The 26614-nt window shown below is 61.1% G+C and overlaps 14 protein-coding genes across 14 annotated transcripts; 7 read left to right on the plus strand and 7 right to left on the minus strand.

Annotated features, from left to right (window-relative positions):
* Positions 1–96: 96 nt before the first annotated feature.
* On the minus strand, positions 97–1168 carry PAN0_009d3840 (uncharacterized protein; the record flags this gene model as incomplete). Its single annotated transcript, XM_014800799.1, has 4 exons — positions 97–284; positions 359–754; positions 831–964; positions 1038–1168. 4 exons carry the CDS (start codon positions 1166–1168, stop codon positions 97–99), a joined length of 849 nt encoding a protein of 282 aa, XP_014656285.1.
* A 587-nt stretch (positions 1169–1755) lies between these two features.
* Positions 1756–3852, plus strand: PAN0_009c3841 (DLIC-domain-containing protein; the record flags this gene model as incomplete). Its single annotated transcript, XM_014800800.1, has 1 exon — positions 1756–3852. One exon carries the CDS (start codon positions 1756–1758, stop codon positions 3850–3852), a length of 2097 nt encoding a protein of 698 aa, XP_014656286.1.
* Positions 3853–3951: 99 nt separating this feature from the next.
* Positions 3952–4345, minus strand: PAN0_009d3842 (uncharacterized protein; the record flags this gene model as incomplete). The annotated part of the gene is made up of 2 exons (XM_014800801.1): positions 3952–4045; positions 4122–4345. 2 exons carry the CDS (start codon positions 4343–4345, stop codon positions 3952–3954), a joined length of 318 nt encoding a protein of 105 aa, XP_014656287.1.
* A 169-nt stretch (positions 4346–4514) lies between these two features.
* PAN0_009c3843 (uncharacterized protein) lies at positions 4515–5681 on the plus strand (the record flags this gene model as incomplete). The annotated part of the gene is made up of 1 exon (XM_014800802.1): positions 4515–5681. One exon carries the CDS (start codon positions 4515–4517, stop codon positions 5679–5681), a length of 1167 nt encoding a protein of 388 aa, XP_014656288.1.
* A 591-nt stretch (positions 5682–6272) lies between these two features.
* Positions 6273–9360, plus strand: PAN0_009c3844 (uncharacterized protein; the record flags this gene model as incomplete). The annotated part of the gene is made up of 7 exons (XM_014800803.1): positions 6273–6399; positions 6620–6984; positions 7198–7295; positions 7720–7777; positions 8043–8428; positions 8793–8969; positions 9060–9360. The coding sequence occupies 7 exons, from the start codon at positions 6273–6275 to the stop codon at positions 9358–9360; spliced, it is 1512 nt and encodes a 503-aa protein (XP_014656289.1).
* Positions 9361–9446: 86 nt separating this feature from the next.
* Positions 9447–10901, plus strand: PAN0_009c3845 (uncharacterized protein; the record flags this gene model as incomplete). Its single annotated transcript, XM_014800804.1, has 1 exon — positions 9447–10901. One exon carries the CDS (start codon positions 9447–9449, stop codon positions 10899–10901), a length of 1455 nt encoding a protein of 484 aa, XP_014656290.1.
* A 210-nt stretch (positions 10902–11111) lies between these two features.
* On the minus strand, positions 11112–12593 carry PAN0_009d3846 (DUF676-domain-containing protein; the record flags this gene model as incomplete). The annotated part of the gene is made up of 1 exon (XM_014800805.1): positions 11112–12593. One exon carries the CDS (start codon positions 12591–12593, stop codon positions 11112–11114), a length of 1482 nt encoding a protein of 493 aa, XP_014656291.1.
* A 296-nt stretch (positions 12594–12889) lies between these two features.
* PAN0_009d3847 (p-loop containing nucleoside triphosphate hydrolase protein) lies at positions 12890–17833 on the minus strand (the record flags this gene model as incomplete). Its single annotated transcript, XM_014800806.1, has 1 exon — positions 12890–17833. One exon carries the CDS (start codon positions 17831–17833, stop codon positions 12890–12892), a length of 4944 nt encoding a protein of 1647 aa, XP_014656292.1.
* Positions 17834–19173: 1340 nt separating this feature from the next.
* PAN0_009d3848 (nitrilase) lies at positions 19174–20479 on the minus strand (the record flags this gene model as incomplete). The annotated part of the gene is made up of 3 exons (XM_014800807.1): positions 19174–19575; positions 19662–20395; positions 20446–20479. 3 exons carry the CDS (start codon positions 20477–20479, stop codon positions 19174–19176), a joined length of 1170 nt encoding a protein of 389 aa, XP_014656293.1.
* Positions 20480–20767: 288 nt separating this feature from the next.
* Positions 20768–21950, plus strand: PAN0_009c3849 (uncharacterized protein; the record flags this gene model as incomplete). Its single annotated transcript, XM_014800808.1, has 3 exons — positions 20768–20800; positions 20883–21057; positions 21127–21950. 3 exons carry the CDS (start codon positions 20768–20770, stop codon positions 21948–21950), a joined length of 1032 nt encoding a protein of 343 aa, XP_014656294.1.
* An 11-nt stretch (positions 21951–21961) lies between these two features.
* On the minus strand, positions 21962–22820 carry PAN0_009d3850 (uncharacterized protein; the record flags this gene model as incomplete). The annotated part of the gene is made up of 2 exons (XM_014800809.1): positions 21962–22352; positions 22810–22820. The coding sequence occupies 2 exons, from the start codon at positions 22818–22820 to the stop codon at positions 21962–21964; spliced, it is 402 nt and encodes a 133-aa protein (XP_014656295.1).
* Positions 22821–22920: 100 nt separating this feature from the next.
* Positions 22921–24083, plus strand: PAN0_009c3851 (uncharacterized protein; the record flags this gene model as incomplete). The annotated part of the gene is made up of 2 exons (XM_014800810.1): positions 22921–22997; positions 23087–24083. 2 exons carry the CDS (start codon positions 22921–22923, stop codon positions 24081–24083), a joined length of 1074 nt encoding a protein of 357 aa, XP_014656296.1.
* Positions 24084–24431: 348 nt separating this feature from the next.
* Positions 24432–25907, minus strand: PAN0_009d3852 (uncharacterized protein; the record flags this gene model as incomplete). The annotated part of the gene is made up of 1 exon (XM_014800811.1): positions 24432–25907. The coding sequence occupies one exon, from the start codon at positions 25905–25907 to the stop codon at positions 24432–24434; it is 1476 nt and encodes a 491-aa protein (XP_014656297.1).
* Positions 25908–26112: 205 nt separating this feature from the next.
* Positions 26113–26592, plus strand: PAN0_009c3853 (uncharacterized protein; the record flags this gene model as incomplete). Its single annotated transcript, XM_014800812.1, has 1 exon — positions 26113–26592. The coding sequence occupies one exon, from the start codon at positions 26113–26115 to the stop codon at positions 26590–26592; it is 480 nt and encodes a 159-aa protein (XP_014656298.1).
* Between the last annotated feature and the right edge of the window lie 22 nt (positions 26593–26614).

Consider the following 26614-nt stretch of genomic DNA (forward strand, 5'->3'; position numbering starts at 1 on the left):
TCTTACACTTTCGGGCACTGCACCCGCATCGCATCGCAGTGCAAACAAAAGTCGATTCAGATGCGCTATAGCGATGGCGGCCTGCAGTGACCAAGATCACGATCGCGCTGCTGTGCCATTGGGCGCCTTGGGCAGCGGCGGCACACCGCTCGAGTCTCGGTCGTCGTCGTCCTCATCGTCGTCGTCGTCGTGGGCTGCGAGCGCTGCAGCGATCTTCATCGCCTCGGCCTCGTTGCCGTAGTGCTGGTTGCGCTTGGCGGCAAAGGCGGCATGCTTGGCTTGAGCTGAAACGACACAAGAGAGGCAAGGTCAGCAGCGCATCCAGCGCAAAATCATGTCGGCAATCAACCAAACTTACTCTCCGGATCCGGATCTTCCTCCTCCACCTCGCCATCGACACCGTCGTCGATATCCATGTCATGGGCCTGTTGGCGGACGTCGCTTCGCTGGTCGTCTGCCATGGCGGTGGCCGATCGCGAGCTGGAGCGTCGCGACGACGGGCTCTTGGGAGGCAGCGAAAACGACGGAGAGCGCGACGTGGATCGAGCCGATACCGGTCGCACATCGCCCTCGCCCGAGGCGCTCGCACCTCTGGCCAGGTCGGCAGCATCGAGACCCACAGCGATACCCAGACCTTCGCCAGGGTTGCGTCCGGCGTTGGCCGACGTGTTGGCCGCCAGCTGCTCTGCCGCCGACGATCCACGACGGCTTCCGCCCGCGTTGGAGCTCGGTGCAGCGCCGTCGAGATCGAACACTGTTGTGAAACAAAAGGCAGTTCGACGATCAGTCTCGCATGCTGTCGGACCGAGCAGCTTGGGCAGTGCACTTACCATCGTCGTCTCCGACTGGACCGATCGAGGTGCCATGCACAAACGGAGTCTTGGGCTCGTCGATCTTCATGCGCGCCTCCTGCTGTTCGCGCTCGATCTCGTGCAGCGTCAGGTTGGTTTCGTCCCATTGGAGTCTGAGCAAGCATCCATCGGAGAAGTGGTCAGTCGTTTGCCGTCTTCTTGGTCCATTGCGAGATGTGCACTTACCTGTTGGCAGCGTCCTCGTCCTGGCCCAGCGCTTCTCCTTGCGACGGTCTGCGGTCGCCTGCATTCTTCAAGATGCCCTTGGGCTTGGGGGCCGCAGCTGACGGAGGCGGCGAGTGTCGCGGACTCGACATTGTATTGTTGCTTTGGCGGAGAAGCGAAGGTTAAAGGAGGTGATTGGAGGTTGACTCGGCGTGGTGGTGGTGGTGGAGAGGGCAGGCGGTTGCTGCGCCCTAGCCGCCGCCGCCGCCGCCGCTGCTGCTGTTGCCAGGGAGCGCAACTGAGCAGCAGCCAGCGAGTGGAGGCCATCCGCGGCGGCGGAGGCGGCTGAGCCGTTTCCGCACTGCTCAGCACTGACCAGCCGAGTCCAAAAAGCGTAACCGAGCCAAGCTTGCTACACAGCGGTACTCTGGATCGGGCGGCCAAGCTCTGATTCACCGCTGCCAAAATAGACTTTTGAACGCCGCGATCGCCTCGGCTGCTGTTGCACTGCTGTCGTGCGCACGTCAAATCAAATGCGATCGGCACAACTAACTCCCCGATGCAACACCCGAGCCAAAGTGAAAGCGAGGCGCGCGTGTTACTTTTGGGCTTCGAAATGCCACGCTCAGAACCCGCTTCACTCGCGGTGTTGCTCTGCCTCTCTGAGCTCCACCATCACTCTCGCTGCACCGAAGAACACCGCTAGGCAGCCCACGCAGGATCCGGTCGCTTGCCCATCATGGACGTTCTCGCCTCGCCAGCGGATCCGCTCAAGACAGGCCTCCAAAACGGCCACACCTCAGCCACGGAGCCAATAGATCAACATGCAGCGCCTCAGCAAGATCTGTGGTCCAGCATCCTCAACAGCGTCAAGAGCTCCAAGGCCATCTCCACGAAGAACGTAGTGCTTCTGGGCGAGCCCGCGTCCGGCAAGTCGTCGCTCCTCACCGCACTCGCCTCCACTTCTCCCTCGGGTCTCGTCAGCGGCCGCTCTTCCTACGCACAAGATGCGCCCACCACCACTGCCGTCGACGACAAAACGCCCGCGACAGCCGCATCGAGGAGCAGCTCCCGAAGTGTCGACCTCGGGCTCGCCTACGCATACTTCGATGTGCCCGACGAGAAGGACAGAGACGAGACCGTGGCTCGTGTGGGCGCTTACACGATCCACTCGTCGCATGCTGCGTACACATCTCTGCTGCCCTACGCGTTTCCGGAGTCTAACCTCAGCTCGACCGAGCAAGACGCCGCGGCTGCAATGGCGACGCTTGCTTCTGCTGCCATCTCGTCCTCAGCCGCAGGCCCCGCTTCTTCCCCCGACCCAAACCGCGTGTCGTCGGGCAAGGCATCCATCGATTCTCTCCGCGATTCGCTCGTCGTTATCGTGCTCGACTGGGAGCAGCCATGGACTTTTTTGGAGCAGCTGCGCAACTGGATCAGCATCCTCCGCGAACTTATAGACCGCGCCTCGGACGGCGCGCTCTCGTCGCAACAGCAGCGAGATGCAAAGTGGAGCAAGACGCGTGTGGCGCTCGACGAGATGAGGGAGCGTCTCGAGGCGTACATCCGCGCGTACGTCGAGCCTGCGCCCAAGCCGGTCGACGCCGGCTCTGGCGCGGATGCAAACGCGCTTGCATCCGCCACAGAACAGGATGCATCGACGGATGCATCGGCTTTGGCGGCACCCATCACAACGGTCAACGTGCAGCTCGAGGGGGGAGACGACAATCCACTCACCGACGGCATGCTGACCGACAATCTGGGCATTCCCATCGTGGTGGTGTGCACCAAGGCGGATGCGATTTCGCGGCTCGAGCGCGACAGCGAGTTCAAGGACGAGCAGTTTGACTACATCCAGCAGGTGCTGCGCACCGTGTGCATGAAGTACGGCGCGGCGCTCTTCTACACGTCGTCGATGCGCGCACAGTCGATCGACATCCTGCGCTCCTACCTCCTCCACCGACTCTTCACACCGTCGCACCAGCAACACCAGCAACAGACGGGCACAGGGGCATCGGCTTCAGCAGGGGGTGTGGTGAATGGGGCTGCGGCGGGGGGTGCGGCTGTGTTTGGCTTTGCGTACCGCGCGTCGACGACGGATCGGGATACGCTGCTCGTGCCTGCGGGCTGGGATAGCTGGGGCAAGATCCGTGCGCTGCGCGAGCCGTTTGACTGCCAGGGCTTGGGCAAGGGCTGGGAGAGCGATTGCGAGATAGAGCGGCAACGTCGCGCGCGCGGTCTGGCACGCACCAAGGAAGTCGAGGACCAGCTCGAGAAGGAATTGCAGCTGGAGCGTCGCGATGGGGAAGAGGTTCAGTCGGCCATGAAGCTGTACGAGGACATTGTTTCCGACTGGCAAGCAGGACCTGCGGGTAAAGATACGGTCAACAAGGTGCGGATTCCTGACGAGCAGGCGTTTTTGGGCGGCCACCATGCGACGCTTCAAAAAGACCCGGATCCGAGGGCAAAGCTCAGCAAGCGTGGTGTGGTGGGCCCCATGACGGGGGCGAGTGCGGCACTGCCCTCGGTGGAAAAGTACATGGCGAGGGAGAGCAAGGAGCCAACAGAGGCAAAGCCGAGGATCGAACCGGTGCGGCGCGAAAGCACTTCGGCTGCAGCCGCTGCGGCTGTGGCAGCTATGACGGGCGAGAGAAGCAGACCTGCAAGTCCAGCAATGAGCCCAGGTGCAGCTTCGCCAGGTGCACCAAAGCAGAGTGAAGTACTCCATAGCTTCTTCCAGTCTTTGCTCAAGGATAAAGGGTCCGGGGTGGGATCGCCCAAGCCAGATAGGCTCAATAGAGCCAGCTCGCGACGAGATCCACCTCCGCAAAAGTAGCCCCGGGTGTTCTTCCACAATGCGATTCATGCCGATCTATGACGAGAACGAGCTTGCACCTGGGTGAAATAGGGTATCGTGTTGATGGCAGTGTGATTGTCAGAGGTCCTTTTTGGCTTCGGTCTGTGGGGCGTCGGGCATTTGCTGAACCTGCTTGGACGAAGCGGGCATCTTGGCGAGCTCCTTCATGAACCTATTCCCAACACAAACGAACCATCAGCACCACAAAACCAAAGTATGCGTGTCTGGAGGGGAGGAAGGGGCCTTACCAGTTGATGCTCATCCACAGGCCTAGGGCGAGCGTGAGGAGTGCGATGACGTGCGGATTGTACGAGGTGAGAAAGACGAGGATGGCGAGTACGACAAAGAGCGCATAGAAGGCGTAGTTCATCAGGCGCTGTGGAACGGTGTTGTATTCGGGCGAGAAGACCGAGTTGAACAGGTCCGCCCAGAAGCCCTCCCCAGCCACGACGGGCGAAGTAGATGAAGACATGGTGAATGCTTAGGTTGAAGGGAAGTCAGGAAGAAATCGTGGTTGGGAGGTGCGTGTGTGTGTGCGTGGAGGCGCGGGTTCGGAAGTCGGCATTGGAGGCGAGAGGAATACCTGGACCCTTGTTTTTTCCGCTCTTTGGGCCTTGTCCACCATCCCCGACAGCTAAAGGATGGCATCGAGTTCGAGTTCGTCACGACGGCTCGTGTCGGGCGCGAGCCAGGAAGGCTTGAAGCATCTATACCGCACGCTGCTTCAACAGGCACGTCTGCTGTCGGCCACGTTCGGTGATCCCGTCCTCTACAGCTCGCATCGCTTCCTTGCGCGCAAAAACATCGAACCGCTTCTCACCTCGTCTCCGCCAAGCGAGGAATGGCCACCGTCGACAGCGTCCAAGCGGCTCGCACGCGCACGTCTGCATCGTCGTCAGCTCGCAGACGCCAACCACGGCTGGGAACATGCAGTGTACCGTGCGCTCTCGCTCGCCTATGCGCGCAGCGGAAAACTGCGCCGCGATGCTCTCACCGACCTCTCGCCCAAGCCAGCTCCTAGCGAGCAGCGCGAGACAGCAGAGGACAAGCTGACCGCGAAGCAGGTTTCTCCAGTGCTGCTGGCGATTGTGACGAATGCGGCTACGATGAACGGGGCAGCGGTGAAAACGACAGCGCATATGACGGAAAGACCTCCGCCGCCGTTTTTGCCCAAAGAGGACGATCCGCTCGTGGCGATGTTTGGTCGCGCCAAGCGGGCGAGCACGCTGCAGAATGCAATGGCCAGGTATAGGAGGACGTATCTGCGCAAAGTCAAGCTGCCCATCGACGTCGTCTCGGCCGAAGCTCCCGCTCCCTCGCTCTTTGCTCATCTCGAGAACTTGGCTCGAGGCCAGGGCCGCAGAGCGGGGGATCGACCGTACCTTGCAGCAGCTCGGGAGGCGGTGGAGCTGTATCGATCGGATGTGTCTGGTGCTGCGCATCGAAAGCGGTCGTTGCGTGTGCACGGCTGGTCGTCACATCCCAAACAATACGCCGCAAGAGCACAGCGTCGACTCTACGGCCGCATTCTAAGCGATGCACCAGTGCTCATCATCCCCGCCGCAAACGAGATGGACGTGGCAAAGGCGAAGAACGACCCGCTCGGGATCAGGGCGCGTCTGAGAAGTGCTCATCAACTAGCAACGAAAGAGGGCATGTCGCCAGGCAAGATGCGCGCCGTCACCTCGAGCTTGGCTGTAGGCGCGTCTAGTAAGAGCCGAGCCGAGTCGCTAGGCCAAGGCAAGCAAGTGCAGCAAATGCTCGCGCCCTCAGAGGTGCACTTTCTCAAGCAGAACGGTCTGCTCTAGCTGCGGTGACAGACGGTCGCAATGCATGGAATCCACACTTGCAATTCACTTTTGTCGGGTGTGGCATCGATGTGTGCATGAGTTGGTCGGCGCATCCGAGCAGCTTTTTCGGTGCTTCCGATGCCGCTGCGTATCGCCATTCGAGACTTGTTCTTGAATCACGCTCCATGCCCGGTTCGATAGCGTGGAAGCATCGGCGAGTGAGAATGAGAGCAGCGCGGAATGCGAATCGGCGGGGCAAGGGCTGGACCCGCGCGACTACAGAGAGGCACAGCGCAGCTCCCACACTCCCGGCGCGATCAAGAGGCTTCACTCAAGGAGGTGCGGCGTGCGATCGCGGCGCAGGATCAAGATGGCGGCGGGCTTTCGTAGCGTCGAGGCGTCGAGCTAGCAAGCGGGGAGCAACGGTCTAGGCCTTGCAAGTGCCACCGCCCAAGCTAGCGGCCATCGCCCATCTCGGCCTTATGAAGGCTAATGCACTGTGCAGCTCCGCCACGCGCGAAGGCCCTGCAAAATTGCACGAGCTCAGCGCAAGCATGCACGTTCGGAGCAGCCGTGCCGGTTGAGTTCGGATGGCTCGCGGGGATCAAAATGCGCCGCGGTAGTTCGGCAGCCTTGGGCGCGGATGGCATCCGAATGCACATTTTCATGGACCGCGCGCATGGCAGCTTCGATCGCGCCTTGCAGCAGCAGCAGCAGCAGCACACTGCAAAGCTGGGTGGGCGGCAGTCAACGCTAAATCTTGACTTCGCAGCCAGCGTGTTCACACTCTGCATCGTGCGCAGAGTCCCAAGTTTGGGGCTCGAGCTTGTTTCCTTTCGGAGGCTAACTGGCGCTCCACGGCGAAAAGGAGGTTGCGCCTCGCCAACGGGATCGCTGTCGTTTTGAACGGGACGCCGGTGCCTGTGCTTTTGTTCGTTTGGGATCTGGCGCTCAAGATCGCAGCCAAGCCACGGAGAATGACTCACTGTCAGCACTGCCGCTCGATTGGGAAGGCGAGCGGTCTCGACGCGGAGAGACGGAGCGCAGCGGTGATGCGGGCCGGCCGATGGATGGGCGCGACTCGCCAAGGGAATTCAAGATCGACACGGCACAGCGCAGCGAGGCTGAGGATGCGTTTCTTAAAATCGCCCGATCGCCACGAGCAGCGTGCTTGTCACTCAACTCGGAGGCACGCGTGGCCAGCCCAGCCGCCGCCGCCGACGACGATCTTGAAATTTGGAGAGGCGCGCGCGCCAGCAAAGCTGCGATGCCAAGGGCCATGCGATCCAGAAACCACGGCTGGGGAACAAAGCTGGTCTGGGTGAGACACTCGTCGAGATCGTTCGCTTGAATTAGGCTCGTGTTGCAGCCGTTGCGGCGGTATCGAGCATCGAAGCGAGCGTCCAAGGCTGCCACCGACCACCGCGCTGGTTGGGGCCCGCAAAGAACGCCGATGGTCGTGGTCGTCTGGACGCTCGGCTGGACATGCATGCACACCTTGTCGTGCGTCCCTTTTTGCCGCCCACCCACGTAGCCGTGCCTCATCAAAACAAGGCGTCATGCGCAGCCCAAGCTAGAAGAACATCAATCGTCGACGTTGCCTTCGAGCATCGCCGTTCGAGTCAAGTGCTCGTCACTCTCATACGATTCTGTTGCAGCCTGCTCTCGCGTTGACCAATGACAAAGCAAATGAAGCCGGTGGGTGGTTGCCTGGGTGGGGTCGCACTCGACCGCATCCGCAGGGGAGTCCTTATTTCGAGGTGTCTGAGATGATGCAGAGATTCGGTGCGAGTGCATCGGTGCCTGAGTGAGGGATGCTCGCCGCAGTCTCGGTCATGACCAGCGTTCGTGGCGATCGACGGCTGTGGATGGCGATGGAGCGTGTTGCGAGCAGGAATGGCCCCACCGAGCGTTACTCTGTGTGCTGCTGGGATGTGGGTGAGCGATGTGTGGATGCGTGGACCAAAAGTTGGAAATTCCTGGGTGGGGTGGGCGTCTTCGATGGCGGCTGCGGACGCGTGTGACGTTGATCGGTTTCGGACGATTTGTCGAGCAGGATTCCAAGCGCTGCTTTCGCATTGTCCATCGCCCCAAGCACTTCATATGGCCGGCGGGTATGACGCTGTCTGTTGGCTTCCAGTCACACAAAAAGCCCCACCTGATATCACATTGTCACAAGTGCAAGACAGAGGGCACGAGACACAGGGCAAAGGCGAGACGAGACGGGCGTGAGAAAAGAAGGTTATTTTCCTGCCGGTCTAGCCGATGCGCCGGGCGAGTTACGAGACGAGATGGAATCGTTGGTGAGGTTACGTCGACATGACGCTGTGCTGTCGCTGCAATTCCGCTACTCGCAACTTGCGCCCTACGTTACAGTAGTCGCGGAGCAACCGAGATGATCATCGGACAAAGTCGCCGCATCCTGCAGAGCGGCGAAATAAGCGGCATCCATCCGGGACAGCTTTAGGCTCACCACCGGCTGAAGCTAAGCTTCCATGCGACTCGATCTTCGCACTCGACCCGCACGCACCGATGCTGCCTTCATCGGCTTGCGCGCATCGACGACGCATGGCACTGGGTCACTGTCGGCCCTCGTTTGTCGTCACCATAGCCAGTCATCGTTTGGCCAAAGGTGGACGCCCGGCCAAAGCTTCGATGTCAGCACACTCGTTGGCTGTGCCCACATCATACACGGTGCATACGGCCGCTCCGAGTGATTTGGGAGGGAGCCCAAACGGGCTTGCGCCTACGCCTGAGCAACACCGGTCGGAGGAGAGGGCGAGGAGCTGCTGGGTGCGCATCAGCGCATGTTCATCATCGAGCCGCCGCATCGCCCGACCAAGCGTCCCACACCCAGAAGTGATGCCACTCTCTGCTGCCACGCCGATCCACGCAAACGCGCCGAGGAAAAATACACAATGGGGGGAGGCAAAATGCCGCGCACGGCTGGGCTTCGGTTGTGACAATTAGGCTCATGACTGGCAGGAAGCCCCTTTGTAGCCTTTGCATGCGACGCGATGCGCTCCAAGATCGTGACATCCGCTCGATGGCGGCGTGCCTCTGCGCTCCCGAGCGTCCAAGCGCCCATCGGACTTCGACTCGAAGCGCCGTGGCTTCGGTGCACCACAGGGCCTCGACCCGACTCGTCTCTCTGTCGCTGCTCTGCCTTGCTGTGCCTCTCGTCTGCGATCCCGGCATGAGCTCGCAGCTGGACATCCAGATCGTCGGGAGCTGGGTGCGCCATCCCCGACTGTGCCGGAGCATCGGCCCCACCGACAACGCTTTATTCGCACTCATGGCAAGTGTGTGAGCTGTGTGAGTGAGGGTGTGCATGCAGCCGCTCCCCTGCTCATCAAGCATGCCTGTCAGCCTCGGCCTGCCTTTTGGCTCGCTCAGAACACTCTCTGCTGCTCAGCTGCGCAGCCGCTCAGTCACGTTGACGCCTGCCAATAAAGCGCACCCCCTCACCACGCCATCCTCGCCGGTAACCCCCTCCCATCCCCTCGCTGCCAGCCCCTGCCCCTTCGTCCTGCTCGTTGCTGCTCCGTCTTACCATCTTGCGACCACCATCTCCGTACGCCATATCGACCAAACATCAACTAACCCAATCCACTCGCGCCGGCCCTCGCTGTTCTTAACAATTCGCTCTGCGCACCATCCTCTCGCCTCCGACTGGTCTGCCACATTGGAGCTTTAGCCACCTTGGGCCCTCCCTCGACCGCCTCGTGCATCGATCGAGTGGAGCATTGATTCTCGTCGCTTTCTCGTCCATCGCGCAACACAATGTCGCCCTTAGAACCCTACCAATCCGACGCTTTCCGCGAGATGCGCAAACGCGTCCACTCGCTCTCCACGCCACCCACCGCCTCGCCTCCACGCACCCACAAACAGCCCTCGTTGCCACCCTCTGGCACCACTTCGTCGGTCTTCGTACCGCTCAATTCCCCATCGCCTTCGCCACCGCTGAGTGAAGCGTCTCCTCGCTCCTGCCCTCCTTCGTCGTCCCAGACACCCCTCACCCAGGCTTCAGATTCGAGCGCTAGCAGCTTCGACGACATCCACATGCATCAGCATCGCCGGTCAAGCAGCCGCGCCACACTCAGGGCTCGTGCTTGGTCGAGCACACATCGTCGCTCGACTGGCTCTCGCACCAGACTCGCTCAGAAAAGCGTCTTGTCTGAAGACGACATCGTCTTACCTCGGCTGGCCAAAAGGAATCGCTCGCGAGCCTCGCCAGTGCACTCGAAGCGCACGCTCTACACTGGACGTTCCGCATCCGCCTCTCTGCCCTTGACTTCGCCCTCGCACCTGCCTTCCGTCGCCTCATCATGGCGTCGAGCTCTCAAACGCCAGCGCAAGCGCCACTCAGACACGGCCCACGCTTTCCGCAAGGCACGCGCATCCTCCCGAACTCAGTCTACCGGCTCCCATACCCAAGTCCGGGCACCCTCAGCATCTGAGAGTGTCCCGCGACTGGAGGTGCTACCCGAGCTGCGTCTGCTCTCGGCCACGCGCACCGCTCCCATCGGCTGGACGCGCATGGCAAGCATCTCGAACCCGCTCGCACACGGGCTCGAGATGTACGACGAGCGCAACGCAAAGCAGGCTCCCGAACGACAGCGCTTCTGGCCCATCGTAGACTACCAGCTCGACTACACGGGCGCACGCATGCTCTCGCTCTCCTCCGCACGCAACGGTCCGCTTCAGCTGGGCACTCACTTCACCAAGCCGGCCATCCCGCTCCCCATCGACGAGCCAGTCTCGCCCAAGTCCAGCGTAGCCCCACTCATGCCCTCCCACACGCTGCCCATGCAGCCCGGCATGGCTTCGTCCGACGAGGACCATTCGCCACTCACCCCGGCAGCCTGTGTCGAGCCTCCTCGCGCTTCGACCACGGTGTCGCGCTACGCTCTTGATGCCGTGCGCAACGAGCCGGACCGCAAGCCCAGCATACAACTCGCTCCGCCCGCCACGCTCGCCGCCATGATCGACTTTACGCGCGCTCAGCACGACAGGCGCCAGCGACAGAGCGCCGCACACGTCGGCGCCGTCGTCGAACCCGAGCGGAATGCGTACGGACAGCTGTTCCGCTCGCCCTTCAGCCCGCCCACCGCATGCGCTCTCGCGCCCCACGCGCCCCTTCGCATTGCCCCGCGCGCCGCGCCCACCAAGGACCGCGACTACTTTGGCCACTGGGAGTCGTATCTCTGCGGCTACGGCAAGGAGTCGACCTTCTAGCTTCCCTCCTACCCTCTCGTCTTTCCCAACATTAATTCGTGTCGCGTTCGACACCCCGTCTCGGCCCGCACGCACCGCATCGCACTCTTGCTTCTCTCTCTGTATACCTCATCCCGCGCGCGCTGTACTTGTATCCAACACTCTCTCGCGCCGGCGGTCGCTTCTAATTGCATGTCCACGTCAATTTGTCTACGGCGTGTGTGGGGGAATCTAGAGAGCGAAGCGGTGGGTGAAGGCGTTGATGAGGGGGATGCCCTTCTTGTGTGCATCGATGGTGGTGGTTCGGACGATGATGACGGCATGTGCGTTGAGGACGTCGTCGAAATGGGCGAGGTGTTTCTGCACCTGGGGCAGGATAGCTTTGTTGTTGAGCGTGGAAGCGATGCGGTTCTGGATGTCTGAGAGGGGGAGTTCTGACTTTGCGGTGTTGTTCGCTGTTGTAGAGATGGATGTTGGGGTTGAGTTGATGTTGTCGTGTGATGGGGTTTTGGGTTGGATGTCTACAAAGTCTTCGCCTAGTTCGCGCAGGGATTCTTCGGCATCTGCCTCTACGGTGGCGAGTAGTCTAGCGAAGCGTTTCTGTTGCATCTCGTCTGCAGCGGATGCTGGGGGGTGATTGTGATCTTGGGCGTACTTTTGTTCGAACTGCGCCACTCGTTTGTTGGATACCTTGCTGTCGGACTTGAGCTTGTGTAGGACCAGACCGATCATGACGGGGACGAGGATGGGAAGGCCTAACCATGCAGCGTAGTTGAGTGGGAAGCGGAAAGGGATGCGTTGTGGATTCAAGATCCACGGCAGGTTGCGAGGTGAAAGTTTCGACGACACTTTGGACCACGTCGACTTTGGTTCGGGCGTCTTTGATGTGTATGAGGTGAGGAGAACTGGGAAGTCTGGATCTCGCTCCAGTGTTAGAGGAAGTACGAAGGGATCGTGTTGTTCAAATGCAGCAGTCCGATAAGGTACCGTAAGATCGGCAACCGCATTGGCGTAGATATCTATGCGCTTGAACAGCTTGAGTGCAGAAATGAAAGCAAAGCGATCATCCACGAGGGCTTCGAGCAAACACATGCCCTGCGACCCTTTAGATGGAATCCAACTACGATCCTTGAGGTAGAGCTGTGTTCCTGTCCTGCCTAAGATTCGTCCGCCAAAGAATGCAGCAACCTTGCTAAAGGTAGTGCCCGTTTCAAGGATGCCCAAGTGGGGTGTGGCGATGGTAGATAGCGAGGCTGCCTCGGGTCGCGACTTGAAGTCCACCGTCGCGGTCCTGTCGCCGAACACACCGTCGAGATACATCAACCCCGCTGCGTACCTCACCACCAACCCTCCCAGCGAGTACCCCACCAGGCTGAGTTTGGTGACTCTAGCTTCATCGTATTCGAGTGCGGTGATCTGGGCGTAGATCTCGGCTACAAGTCGTTCGGCACACCAGTCGATGCCGTCGTACGTATGGTCGGCCGCATTGGCGGAGCTGTTATGCACAACCAGCCGCGTATCAGCGCCCGCGTTGGCGTGCGTGTCGGCATGCGCGGAGAGCGTCGCCTCGGACTCGGGGGGTGTGAGCTTGCTACTAGGCGTCGCGACACCGCCGTGAAACCGCGCAAGCGTCGTGCACAGGTACGCGGTGTTCTCGGGAGAGCCCCATAGTCCGTGGTGCACTACCACAAGATGCACGTTCCCACCAGGCATAGCGAAGGTTCGTACGACTCGATGGCGGTGGTGGTGCAAGATAGCGTGAAAGCGAACGCCGCGTTATGGCATCAGCATACACCGCCCAAAACCCTAACCTCCGCGGGAATCCAAAACCTCCACGGCCCGCATCCACGTCCCGCATGCAAAGCGCTCTAACACTTTCACACCCGCCGCAACCCTCAAAGTTCCCACTCCCCTGCAGCTTGCCAACACATCCAGGCATACCGAGAAAGTCTATGTGATTCCAAACGAAAGAATGAATGTTACATGCTCGGCCATCAAGGGACGACAACTCAGCCCTGATGGCGGCCGATCTCGTCCCTGGCGGCGGCACTCTGCGCCTGTCGCACGATCTGGAGGAAGAGCGACTCGAGCGACACGGGCGAGATCTGGTAGCCGACAATCCCGGCCTGCTCGCGCTCCTGGCTCGCCTGTTCGAGCTTGCGGAAGAGCGAAGAGACCGACTGCCCTTCTGCGAGCGGAATCTCGAAGCGCGCACTTGCCTCGTCCGACGAGGTCGCGTGCGGGAAGAGCTGCTTGACGAGCCGCTCCACGCGGCCGTATGCCTCGTGCGAGCCACGATGCTCCTGTGCCAGGTCGAGCTGCAGCTCGTACGCCGGCTGGCTCTTGCGCAGATTGCCGATCGTGTCGATGGCGAGGATGCGCGACGCCTGGATCGCCACGCGCGACGCGAGCGCCGCCGCCTCCTCCATGCTGTGCGACGTGAGCAGCGTCGCGCGCCCCTTGCCCGCACGGCGGAGCGTCTGCCACAGCCCGCGCTTGGTCCACGAATCCACGCCCGACGACAGCTCGTCCAGCAACAGCACCGACGGATTGCCCAGCAGCGCAATCGCCAGCGAGAGCTTGCGCATGTTGCCGCCGGAGAGCGCGCCGGCGCGTCGATCGGCGTACTGCGTAAGGTTGGTGAGGTGCATCACCGCCGCCACATTGTCGCGGCGCAGACGCTTCTCGACGCCCTTGACGCGCGCATACGTGCGCAGGTGCTCTTCGACCGTCAGTAGCGGATCGAGGCCGTCAAACTGCGGCACCGACGCAATGTGCGAGCGCGCCAGCGTGCGCTGCTGCGCCACGCTGATGCCAGCAATCACGACGCTGCCCGAGTCGGGAACGAGTTCGCCGCGGATCAGCGCGTGCGTCGTGGTCTTGCCGCCACCGTTGATGCCGAGCAGCGCCACGGTCTCCTCACGTCGCACGCCGATCGAAACGTCGTCGACGGCGAGCAGCTTTCCGTACGACTTGTCGAGATGCTTGGCCTGCAGCACATCGTCGCATTCGGGCGAGTCCAGACGCAGCGCTTCCTCGCGCACGCCCTGGCCTGTCGGCTGGACCTTGCCTTCTTCGTGCACATCGTTCTTGCCGCGGCGAGATCGACGCGCAAAGCCGAGCCACGATGGCCAAAGCGATACTCCCGAGTCGTGCGCGATTAGGATGGCGAAGCACACCAGCGCCCAGGCGATGGTGTACACGATCGGTGCGCCGAGCAAGTCGATGGCGCCAATACCGCCGCTCTTGTACCCGCCGCGACCGTTGCACAGTAAGTTGAACAGGTTGACCGAAACAAAGCCCGCGCGAGTCATGCTGACGCTCGGGGCGAGGATCGCCTCGACATAATAGGCTGCGTCCAGAGCGCCTGCCAGCCCGTTGCCCACGTAGTAGGTCACCGTCAGCATGGTCGTCGCAAAGTAGATGAGGAACGCGAGCACGTTCCACGCTGCGACAATGGCGAACGCCGCCAGCTGGTTGGGCGCGTACAGCGACACAACAAAGCCCTGCAGCGTCGACGAGACGCCGTGCAGGAAGAGCACAACCCAAAAGACGCCCTCGCCTGCAAATTGGGACGATGCGAACGCGTACACCAACGCCACGGGCACCGTGCTGATGATGATGACCGGCAGTTCAGCCAGTAAATGGCCAAGCCAGAGCGGGATAGCACGCATGCCGTTGGTGAGAGCCATTGCTTTGACGCGGTTGTTGCGTTCGGCAGACGGATACAGCGCCGCAAACGCGGGCCACACCGCCTGCACCAAGCCGAACACTACGGCCCACTTGAGCGAGGAACCCAATCCGTTGCCCAGGCTGAGATTGCTGAGCGGGCGGTAGGAAGACGTGATGGTGGGCGAGCCATCGGTACTGTTGGTGGTGCTTCGAACGCTCGCAAGGCCGGCGTTGCTGACAAGGTTGAGTGCAGCGATGGGCGTTTCCGGGCCTTCGTCGGCGAGGTAGGAGAATTGGTTGACGGCGCCTGCAGATCCAGGCAGCGCGATTCCGCCAAGTCCGCGTTGGTTCTCGTTCCACAAGCGCGCTATGGTCGCATTGTACTCTTCGATCGGCACGCGATCGAACGCGATCGATTCGAGGTCGAAGCCGTTGCCAAAGACCGTCTGCGCGTTGGCCTCGGGTGCGGCATAGAGCAGCTCGGTAGCTGCCGATGCGTTGCCCCAGAACGTGGCGCGGAAGCTCAGTTCGCGATCCGCAAAGCCTCGAGTGCACGATGGATCGCGGTCCGAGAAGAATGCGAGGGGCACGATTGAGCCGAGGACCGCAACGAGGATCGCAAAGATGGCCGGCAGGTAGATCCGACGGTAAAGCACCATGCGCTTCGAAAACTGCGCCAAGCTCAAAGTCAGAATGCTCGAAACCGAGCCGTCGGACAGTCCGGATTGAGCGCCGGCATCGACGCGGCTCCAGTGGCCGACGTTGCCTTCCATCTCGTCGACCTCTTCCTGGCGTCCGTTGAGACGTGCATGCTCAGAGTTGAGCGTCAGGAAGACACTCTCGAGCGACGGCCCGGCCACATCGTATCCGTCCACGCCCAGTGCTTCCTTGCGCGACTCAATCGCCTCCAGGACCTTGGCCACCAGAGCCTGGTCTGTCGAAGGGAGCAGGAACGAGTCCTGTTCAGGCTCGATCGACGCGATGGGTCTGGTGCCAGGAGCCACCTCGTTGAGCAGCGGGAGTACTTGGAGGCCCCTTGGCGAGACGTGGATGGTGGTTCCCTGGCCGTAGGAGGTCTTGAGCTCGATGGGCGTTCCTTCGCAGAGCTTTTTACCGGGAGCGGCGAGGATGACGATGTGATCACCCAGCAGGTCCGCCTCGTCGAGGAAGTGGCTGGTGAGCAGAATGGAGCGCTTGCCTCGTTCGTTGAGCAGGATCTTCCAGATGGCACGGCGTGAAAGCGGGTCGAGGCCCGATGTGGCCTCATCGAACATCAGGAAGGTCGACTGACCCACGAGCGCGGCGGCGGTCTGCAGTCGCCGCTTTTGACCGCCTGAGAGCTCGTAGGGCTTGCTCTTGAGCTTGTGCGCAAGCTCGCATCGCGTGAGCAGGTCCTCGGGGTCGTCTTTGGAGCCGCGGCGGTGCTTGATGGCGCGGAAGAGCTCGACGTGCTGCATGCAGGTGAGTTGGTTGTACAGTACGTCCTTTTGAGGGCAGACACCGATGATGCCAGGCGGAGCCGCTCCACGCTCGTAACCGTCGATGTAGACTTGACCGGACGTCTTCCTGATGTTGCCACCGACGATGCCAATCGTCGTCGACTTGCCTGATCCGTTGGAGCCCAACAGGCACGTGATGCTTCCTCGTGCGACTTCAAGGTCAAGGCCATCGACGGCGAGGCTGCTGTCCTTCTTGCCATACTTCTTGGTGAGGTCTGTGATTTTGAGCGCCGGTGTGGCACTGCTTGTCGACATGTCTTTCTCAGAGAAGTTGTGGCCGTTCTGGTGCGGGACGGACGGTTGAGATCGACGACGTCGGAAGAGCCACTGGAAGAAGGGCTCAGAGAAGAAGAGCTTGCGTTCGAGCAAGATGGTGAGAGCGGGGAAGAGGAAGATGCCGATGACCTGAACGATGATCTGGCCGAGGATCGAGGGACCCTTGTTGATGCCGTCGCGCGATGCAGTGGCGTCGGCTGGCAGACCCTCGTGCTCGTAGGCCGAGATGGCGATGAATTCATAGACGAAGGAGGCGGAGGGGAAGAGGAGGCCGATGATGATGCCGCCTCCCTCGCCGATGTGTTTGGTGATGAGCGCTACGATGGCAAAGAGGATGGCGAGGGCGGTGGTAATAATACTTGAGACGTTGGCACGCGCAAAGAAGGTGGCGACGAAGAGCGACCAGCTTGCCATGGCAAGGCCGGGAAGGACGTGGGCAAAGATGCAGAGAGCCTTGTTGCTCGTCGTCCAGAGCGTCGCCGAGAGTGTCCCGCCCATGACGAACCACGCCGGGAGGTAGGAAGCACCAGGTCCGCAAAGCCAAGAGAGAAGACGCGGAAGCTGACCGCAGCCCATTGTGGTGAGCAGGGCGGTCATGCCGGAGCCCCTCTCCTCGGAGACGGACGAAGGGAGATGCCAGACGACGCCAAGCATGCCGATGAAGAAGGCGAGCACGGTGAGCTGGTCGACGCCGCCGAGGAAGCCTCTGCGTTGGCTCTCTGCCTGTTGTGCGTTGGTCTGCTGCGAATACGGCTGCTCGAGCGGTGGCTGTGCGTACGCCGAGGCGGGTGCGCCGTTGAGCTGGAGGATGGCGGCGTCGATGGCGAATTGGAGCGGTAAGGTGCGCTTCTCGGCATCGCCGCTGTTGGTGCTCACCTTGACGCGGTTGAGGCCCGGATCGAGACGCAGGGTGTAGGCGACGCTGCCCTGGGCGGAGATGTTGGAGAACTCGACGGCGCCGAAGCAGGAGCTGAGGCCGTTGAATGCCTGCGGACACGCCAGGCCGAGGTCCGAGTCGCTGTCGACCTGCCTGACGAGCGAGCGTTGTTCTGGCCGCAACGAGTCGAGCACGACATCGATAACCTGCTGGGCGGAGAAGCGCGAGTCGGCGGTCTGGGTGCGCGAATCGAGCCAGTAGACGGGGTTGCGGAGGTCGTCCGAAAGACGACGCACCGGCACGGGCTGTCCGAGGCCGAGGTCGTTGGTGGTGTTGAAGAAGTTCTTGGCCTCGCCGAGAAAGACGTAATAGGCGATGGGGATGATGAGGCATCGCAGCAGGTTGACCAGCCAATACGAGCGCAAGACGATCCAATTCTTCTTTGTCAGCGCGCGGAACTGATTCCATCGGATGGCAGAGGACGACAGGCTCGGCGCATCCGACGAACGCGTGCGTTGGAGCGAGACATCCGAGGCTGACGACGACTCGCGCTCATCCTTGCGCGGCGTTGCGATGGCTGCCGAAGATTGGCCGCTGGGCGCCTGAGACGGCTGTGCCGATGTGGTCATGCCGCCGTAATTCTCGCCTTGTGACGACGGTATGCCGGGGATCGTGAGAACAAAGGCAAGGCTCGGAGAGGTGCCGAAACGGTCAAGCGCCGGATGGTCTTATAAGGCGTGGGAGATGTCCATGTGCTGGTCGGAGCAGGGTGAAGCGAGCAAGGGGGCCGGACAAGGCTAGGCTAGGCAAGATTGGAGGAGGCGGTCGAGACGCAACGCGCATCCAGAGGCATCGGAAGGTTCCGAGGCAATTCGGCTGCGGACGGCGCTGGTGCCGTGCCTGGAGGAGGTGGCTGGCGGAGTACAGGGTTGATGGTTGCAGGGGCAGTGCTTGCCGTCCGGCCGGCCACAGGAAGCACACCAGCGTCACGCACCGGCTGCTCACCATATCTTTTTTGTCTTGGCGAATACACCAGCGAGCGGAACTCGGAGGCAGCGCCGGTCGTTGGTTTTTGCCAGGGCGGAACCCTGTGCTGAGCGGGGCAAGACCCTGCTTTCGGCACACTCGGTCAGGTCGAGCGAGCCATGGCGTGACTTTCAAACTACGCTAGGGCTTGTCCATCTGCTTTCGTAGCATCCGGCGCAAAAATGGCCGGTCGACTCAGGGCTAGACGAGTCTCGAAAGGCAGTTGAGTTGGGTTTTCGCGCAAACTAAAACACTCCTGCCTGCGAACATCGGATGTCATGCGAAGATCATGCAGCCAGCTGCAGCTGCTTTCGCCCTTGCTCTTTTTAGCTAAGGTGCCGAGCCCATCCGCGCGCCGCCGATGCGTCCCTCTGGATCAGGAACTCGACCTCCCACGCCGAATTCCGAGCTCAACGCAACCGCCGTTGCCTTGCCCTCTTGCGCTTGCTTTCTTAGGCTCATGCCGTGACTGACAACAACGAGCGAGCCCAGCAGCAACCTTCTGTTGCCATCTCAACCTGCACAAGAAGATGCGCAGCTACAAGGCCTAATGGTGTCGTTCTTTGGAGTACTGGCCGAGGAAAGAGTGGAAATCCAAGCGTCCGCCCTTGATGAAATTCCGCGGACCCTGGCGACGGAAAATCCAGCCTGCCGAGGCCACCACACTTGCCAAGCAGCAAGCCGTGGATGCAATGGCGTAAGCCAAGGCTGGACACCACGTGCAGCGAGCATAACGGTCCGCCCTTTGCTCCTGCATGTGGCTTTGGCTGCTTCGGTCGTAAAACCTTCTGGAAGGTCTTTAAGTCCGCTCACAGCTGTTGCCTCGCACTGTGTGGCGTTGACTATGACACCCTCGGTGCATTCAGTTCAGGAACACCATCGGCTTTGGACTCCTATTTTGCAGAAACGCCGGGCAACAGTGTGCTCAACAGGCTCAGTTGCTCTAGTCGTCGTTGACGTGCAATCGCAGCACATCGTTGCGCGCATAGTGTCCGGCAACGTCAAAGTCCATCTTGGACTCGACCAGTGCACTCTTGCTGACCTTGGCCACCAGGATGCCCGCCTCGTCCATCAGCGGGCCCGCGAGGATGTCTCCCAGGGGGCCAACGATCACGCTTCCGCCGCGCGTCACAATGTCGTCCGGCTTCAGGTCGTGCAGCGCCGGGTAGTCGTGAGGAAAGTCGGAGCGCGTGTTGAACTGGTTGCACGAGATCACGTAGCAACGGCCCTCCATGGCGATGTGCTGCATACTCGACGTCCACGTCGGTCGGCTGTCCGCCGTCGGCGCGCAGTAGATTTCTACCCCGCGCTCGTACATGGCCGTTCGCAGCAACGGCATGTAGTTCTGCATGCCCGAACAAGCAATGCGGAGAGAGGTCAAATCGTGAGCTTCTGCAATCGTATGACTTTCTCTGGGTCTGGTGTATTTACCTCCCAGCAGATGACGGCTCCAACGTTGCCAGCAGGAGTAGGTACGACCTTGATACCTTGTCCATCTCCTTGACCCCACACGAGACGCTCTGTTCCTGTCGGCATGAGCTTGCGGTGCGATGCAAGCACCTCGCCCGTCTCGGAGATCGTCAGTGCGGTGCAGTAGATGGACCCGGTGCCGCCGACGACCTTGCTTCCGTACTCGGCGCGCTTCTTTCCCGTCTCGGGGCGATCGCATCGCTCGATCACGCCCACCACAAGCGTGATGCCGTTCTCTTTGGCGACGTTGCGGATAGCGCGCATCTCTGCGCCTTCGGTATCGCAGACCGGCACCGAAGACGCGTGGTAGCGCCCGAACCATGTGCGGCCTTCGGGAGTGCGCGAGCCGATCTTGGCGCCAAAATCGAGCCCACGCGGATAGGCACTCAGGAACGCCTCGGGGAAGAGCACTACGATGGGCACCGAGGGCGATGACGCGAGCGCCCGCGCCTTGGTGGTCGCCTCGCGTGCCAGCTTGGACAGCTTGTCGAGCGAAGCCTGCAAGTCGAAAGACACGGGCGTGTCCTGCACGCAGCACAGGATCACTTCGTCGCTCGTTGAAATGGTTGCGCTCGTCATGGTTTCAGAACAGATGCCTCTTGTGACGGCGATGCGCGGGTGTTGGTGGCGCGAGCTTAAGAGGTGTGCGGTAGTGTTGGCCCGCTCCAGGTATTGCGGAATGGTGTAGGTGGCCCCTGCAGAAGTACATTACCGGAGATAGCCGAGGCTGGGTGGCCGCGTTGACCACCGAACTTCTCAGTAGCCGGGTGGCCCGGCATTTTTTGCGGGAACATTGTCGAGCCTCCGACCGTGGTATCGATTCGTCCCGTTTGGTCGGATGTGCCGATTCAAGATCTGCAAGCTCCCAACCTTCGGCTGCTCCGACGAGACTGCGATACCGCAACACACGGGACCACCGATGCGGCTGCTCTCAGTGTCGAGGTATCGCTTTTCGGGGCGCGCACGCGCTGTCTTGCGCCAAGAAGTGCTCTTCAGTCGGGCACATATAATGCCACAAGCTCACGGCACTGTTCCAATGTGCTGCCCATATCCTTCGATCCGCAGTCATGATGGCAGATCAGCTCGTCCGAGCCGCAGTGGTGAGAGCCTTTGCCAGTCGCGCTTGTTGAACATTGCGAAGATTAGGAAGATGAACTGACTGACCGATTCTGCATGTTGCAGATGGTGCTGGGAGAGAGAGATGGCGTCGAGGTTCAGACACTTGAGCAGAGGCAAGCACTGGGCAAAGAAGTGTCTTGCTTCCTGCTTTCGCTCGGTTCCTTCCCTTGTGGGCCGCTGCCTTTTTCGCTGGGCGTCTACCGAGCCTTTTTCGTGCTCGTCGCGCAGTGGCGAGACGGTGAGTTTGGACACGCTGTGGCAGGGTGAGAGACAGCTGATGCTGATCTTCTTGCATGCGTCAATCAAGCCGGGCCCTCCATTGATGCATGCCATACGGTCGACGCCGCGCGCGGTTGGCTGGAGGCTGCGACAGAAGACGAGCGATACTCGCTCGACAGAGAGCTTGTCGGCGATGTGTGGTTTTGGGGAGGCCCTTGCGATTGGACGTACAAATTGCTGGACACGATCGCTGCGCTTCACGCCGGCGAGGATGTCCGTGGAGCCGTGAAAAACGTCGCAGGCAGGCTTGTAGAGAGCCTCGAAGCAGCCTCGGCATCTGCATCGCCGCTGGGAGAAGCGCGGCCGACAGCTCTGGCAATCCTGGGGATCTGCGTCGACGCCCTTGCAGAAATCGACTGGGACGAGGAAGCGACAGATGAAGCGCCGCTCAGCCTTCGTTTCGCACAGCTCTTGACTGATGTCCTTTGGCACAGCCTTGAGGGCGAGTTCAAGATCGTTGCTGGAATCCTCGAGCGATTGCTAGCACGCGGCAGCACGTTCTCCTTCAACGCAGCAGGTGAGATGGCCGAGACCATCGTTGACAAGCTCGGGCGGGAGCTCAGATACAGCAGAGAACTAGCTCCCGATGGTGAGGCCGAGCAATTTGCGACCGGCATCGACACAGTTTTCGGCTCGTGCTTGCAGGTCATGCTGTCAATCGACATGGAGGATGCCATGCACGCGATACGATACGACTTGCTTGAATCGCTGCTGGCTTTGCTGAAGCCGATGCTCGAGTTCACAGCTGACAACGACGGTGATGACCAGGTTGTCCAGCTCGATTCGCTGGCGACCCGGCTGTTTGACCGGTGTTCTAGGGTAGTTGATGGGGTCTTCTTGCTAAACCACTAGTGCATGCATTGTCAAGCGTACATTGAGTCGTCATCGGGCCATCCTGCTTGAGCCATGGAGCCCGACAATGGTGCCTGCTCCGACGTTGGAGCTGCGTGTTGCGGAAGGTCGCGCTGAACCTCGATCTTGACGACGCAGTTGCCCGGAATCATAACCATGCCCACGTTGCGCGAGGAAGTGCCTCCGGATGACGTGAGCCTGAGCTCATCGGTGTCGGACAGGATGATGTTGCTGCCCGAGTCAACGCACAGGAAAGTGCCGCAAAAAGCACGGCCGTCGGGGATGTGGACGATGCTGGTGCGCCCGACGAAGTTTGCCTCGATCAGAGCCGCTGCTTCTTCCGCAGTCGCTTCTGCGCTCGATGACATGACACCGGTGAGCTTCACCGAGAGCGGTGTCGTGCTGAGGTGTGGTGGTGAGGGTCGAGGAGTGAGGCTGAAGAATCGACTCTTCTAACTTTCGTAGGAGCGGAGAACTGACCTTGTGGAGGCTCAGGGTCCGCATCCGCCTTCCGCTTCCGCACATGCATCAAAATGTTATCGTGCGGGAAAGGTCGCGCGTGAGCAATTCTCGGAGGATTCTTCGCATTCACCCTGCCGCTGCGCCGGTCGACCGGCTAGATGGCTTCCGGTAAGTGGCGGAAAGGCTTTGCCGACCAAGCGCGCTTACAGCAGGCGAAAGTGACACACACAGAAACCGCACGCAGCACACACAGCGCACGCCTCGCTCGCACCCTGGAAGAAGGCCAGCGCAGCTTGGGACAGCTGTAAGCTTCCACCGGTGGCAACCGCAAGCTGAGTCCGTAGACCCTTGGTCCAACCGCGCAGCCCGATGCCGCGTTGAGCTGGCAGCCACTTACCCCGCATTCATTGTTGGCTCTAGCTTACACGCCACTGGCTTCCCCCACCCCTCTCCTTCCTTCTTCCACGATACCTTTGCTTGTCCACAGATATCCCCTCATCATCCAAAAATGGCCTCCCCACAGCAGATCAAGACCCCTCTCACCGAGGCTTTCGGCCTCAAGCACCCCATCATGCTCGCCGGCATGTAAGTGACGCGTCGCCCCTCCCCGTCGCCACCATGCAATATTCTCTGACACTTTTTTTTTCATTTCTCTGCATCCATTGTCTTCATAGGAACGTCGCTGCCGGTCCCGAGCTCGCCGCCGCCGTCAGCAATGCGGGTGGTATCGGTGTAATCGGAGGAGTCGGCTATACCCCCAAATTCCTGCGCCAACAGGTGGAAGAGCTCAAGAGCCATCTCACTGACAAGAATGCTCCATTCGGCGTCGATCTTCTCCTGCCCAAGGTCGGCGGTGGTGCACGAAAGACCAACACCGACTACACAAACGGACAGCTCCCCGAGCTCATCGACATCATCATCGAGTCGGGCGCCAAGCTTTTCGTTTCCGCCGTCGGTGTTCCCCCCGTCGAGGTGGTCAAGAAGCTGCACGGTGCCAAGATCATGGTGGCCGGCATCATTGGTCACCCCAAGCACGCACCCAAGGTCCTCGAGGCCGGTGTCGACATGGTCATCTTCCAGGGTGGCGAGGGCGGCGGACACACTGGCGACGTGCCTCTCTCCATCATTGCTCCCCGCGTCGTCGACATCTGCCGTGGCCGCAAGAGCCCGCTGACCGGCAAGCCCATCATCACGGTGGCTGCCGGTGGTATCTACAACGGCCGCGGTCTCGCTGCCTCGCTTTGCTACGGCGCCGACGGTGTCTGGGTCGGCACCCGATTCGTCGCCTCCAAGGAGTCCGGCGCCCCCAAGGCGCACAAGGAGGCCGTGCTCAAGTCGACGCACGAGACCGACATCCGCACCATCATCTTCACCGGTCGTCCGCTGCGTCTCTTCAAGACGCCCTACATTATGGACTGGGAGTCGCGCCCGGACGAGATCAAGAAGCTCACGGACAAGGGTGTCATCCCCGTCTACCACGACCTCGAGAACGACGACGAGGAGGGCTCGAAGGAGGCACAGGCTCGTCAGCGCTTCCTCCTCGGCAAGTGTGCGTCGGTCATCGACGATATCAAGCCCGCCAAGGAAATCGTCGACGACATGGTCAACGAGGCCGTCGCCGTGCTCAGGAACGGCAACCAGCTCCTCACTGGCCAGGCTGCCCGTCTCTGAGCGCAAACAGGCAAGGTCTGTTGTTGTAGCGTAGCATATGTCGGAATTCATTGTTGTTTGGGAAGTTTGACAGGACCGTCGCCCACACAGCCTTCAAGTTGAAGGTGGATATAGCATCGCGTGAGCAGACTTTCAGCGGCACCGCGAGCAAGGGCCGTCGGTCGCATTGGTCTTGAGAAGGATAGACGGGCAGTCAAGTCTGCCGAGCGTGCGAATTGCAGGAAAACTTCATCTTCTGATGTCGGCGAATGATTCAATCCGTGCAAGAAGAAGTCAATCGATCGCAGTTCAAGACGAACACAGTGCAATGCGTTGATGTGCAGGTTGCCGACGTACGCAACACGTCGATCAATGAGCTCTGCGCTGGGAACGAAGGTGCTGGAGGCCTTCGTTGAAGGTCGTCTTTCTTGGAACTGCTGTGGGCCGAGCTTGCCGAAGCGTCGGTTGACGGGTCGACGGGTCGACGGCAGTATTCGGCCGGACGGGAAGAAAGCAAAACTTTGCCTGGACTGGGTACGGTACGGCGCGATGCACTCGTACGTCTTGGACTGCATCAGTCGCCACTTGGACCTCTTGCTGCCGCCGGGATCGGCCGCCGGGGAGGGTCACCGAGGTGTCGGTGAGGAGGTTGTAGATCTGCCGCTGCCAGCGGTCGCGTCTGCTGTAGACGGTCCGGTCGACGTTGAGAGGCATGTAGTACACCATGTCGAGGATGGTAGTTGCGTTGGAGAGGCAGTAGTGGAGCTCGAGGCCGGCCAAGGTCAAGGGCCGCGGACCGGTGGAAAAGTAGGCCTCTCCACATTGTTCGACGTGCTTGGCGTCCTCCTTGGTGCAGAACCGGCTGGAGCAGAGCCAGCAGAGTCGGAAGCCGGGGTTGACCTCCTCTGTGTGATCGATGATGTGCTCCAGCTGGTGGCTCAGGCTGGCGAACTGGTTGCGGGTGTAGAGCAGGCCCAGTCGGCCGATGCCGACGAAGCATTGGCGCTGCGGGTCGAGTGAGTGGCAACGCAGCGAGAGCGGAGTGATGCCCTCGATCGTGCCAGAAGGCTGGCTCGGCGTCGCGAGCGGCTGCGTAGGCAGAGGAGGCACGGGAACAGGCCGGAAGGAGGGCTTGCGGAGGACGGCTGCAATGTCCCTCGCCAGCTGCGCTGGCGTGACGGTGTTGATGGGCTTGCCGTCGAGCTGCTCACGTATGTCGACGCCGGCGCGAAGGGCAGCTCGAAGCGCTTCGTACTTGGCGGTGGCCTGGTCGAGGCTCCACTTGTATCGAGGAGCGGCGGCCGCGGCCGAGGTGGACGAAGACCAGGCTGCAGCGTTGGTGGTGTCCGCCAGTGGCGTGCGATCGAGCGACGCCAGCTGCTCCTCCTCCTGATCGGCCGGCTCCTCCTCCCAGTCCGAAGCGTCGTTGAGGATGCCGTTCGGGGCGCAGGGCGAGCCACAGAAGGAGGTGAGGAACTCGATCATCTCCCAATGGTCCATATTGTCGGAAGAGATCGGCTCACCGCCCTCCGCCACCGCCGAGGCCGAGCGAGCGTAGCTGCAGATCTTCGCGAGCTGCGCCTTGTTCATCGCCATGAACGGCACCTGGCGACGACGCTGGTAGAGCAAGAGGGCCTCCTTCATCTGCCTTAGGCTCAGGTGCTTGTAGACAAGGCCCTGATCCGTGCACGCTGTGACGGCGGCCCGGTAGCCCATGTTGGCGATGGCCAGCTCGTGCTCGTTGGTGGCGCGGCGCTCGACGCAGGTCGGGCAGAGGCCCTGCCGTTCCGTCTCGGCGACGGCAAGGTAGCTACCGACGAAGGAGACGGACTCGAGATGCGTCATGGAGGCAAGCGATCTATTGTCGCAGATTCAAACGAGGGCCAGCGGGCGGGTTGTGTGGTGTACGGGTCTCGTTGCCGCGGTTGTTCCATTCGACATCATGTCAAGGTTCGTCACCGGAAGACCCTCCCTATCCTTCCTGTAGCCATGTCGGCCTCCCTTGACCGCAACCATTCTCGATTGGGACAACCGCGTCTTCCAAGGCTGAATGGTGCAGTGTCGAGAGGCCTGCTTTGCCACCCGTCTGCGGCCCTTGACCTTGGCCGACTTCGAGCTCCACTACTGCCTCTCCAACGCAACTACCATCCTCGACATGGTGTACTACATGCCTCTCAACGTCGGCAGGGCTGTCTACAGCAGACGCGACCGCTGGCAGCGCCAAATCTGCAATCTGCTCACCGACACTTCGGTGGCCGACCCCAGCTGCAGCAAGAGGTCCAAGTGGCGACTGGTGCGGTCCAAGACGTACGGGTGCAACGTGCCGTACTGCACGCAGTCCAAGCAAGGACTCGCTGCTATTCTCGCACATCTGGCCGAGTGCCACCGCCTGCCCGTCGTCCGATGCGCGGGCGAGCTCGTCTATGGCGGCTTCAAGCAGGACGAACGGATCTACGAATTCGATTCCGAGGCCTCTGCCGATGACGGCCTCCTGCGTCTCGCCGGCCACAGCGCCGAGCTCACCGATTGACGCGTCTCACTCACTCCCTCCC

Source organism: Moesziomyces antarcticus (assembly GCF_000747765.1).
Source record: "Moesziomyces antarcticus DNA, scaffold: scaffold_v10009, strain JCM 10317, whole genome shotgun sequence".
Taxonomy (NCBI): domain Eukaryota; kingdom Fungi; phylum Basidiomycota; class Ustilaginomycetes; order Ustilaginales; family Ustilaginaceae; genus Moesziomyces; species Moesziomyces antarcticus.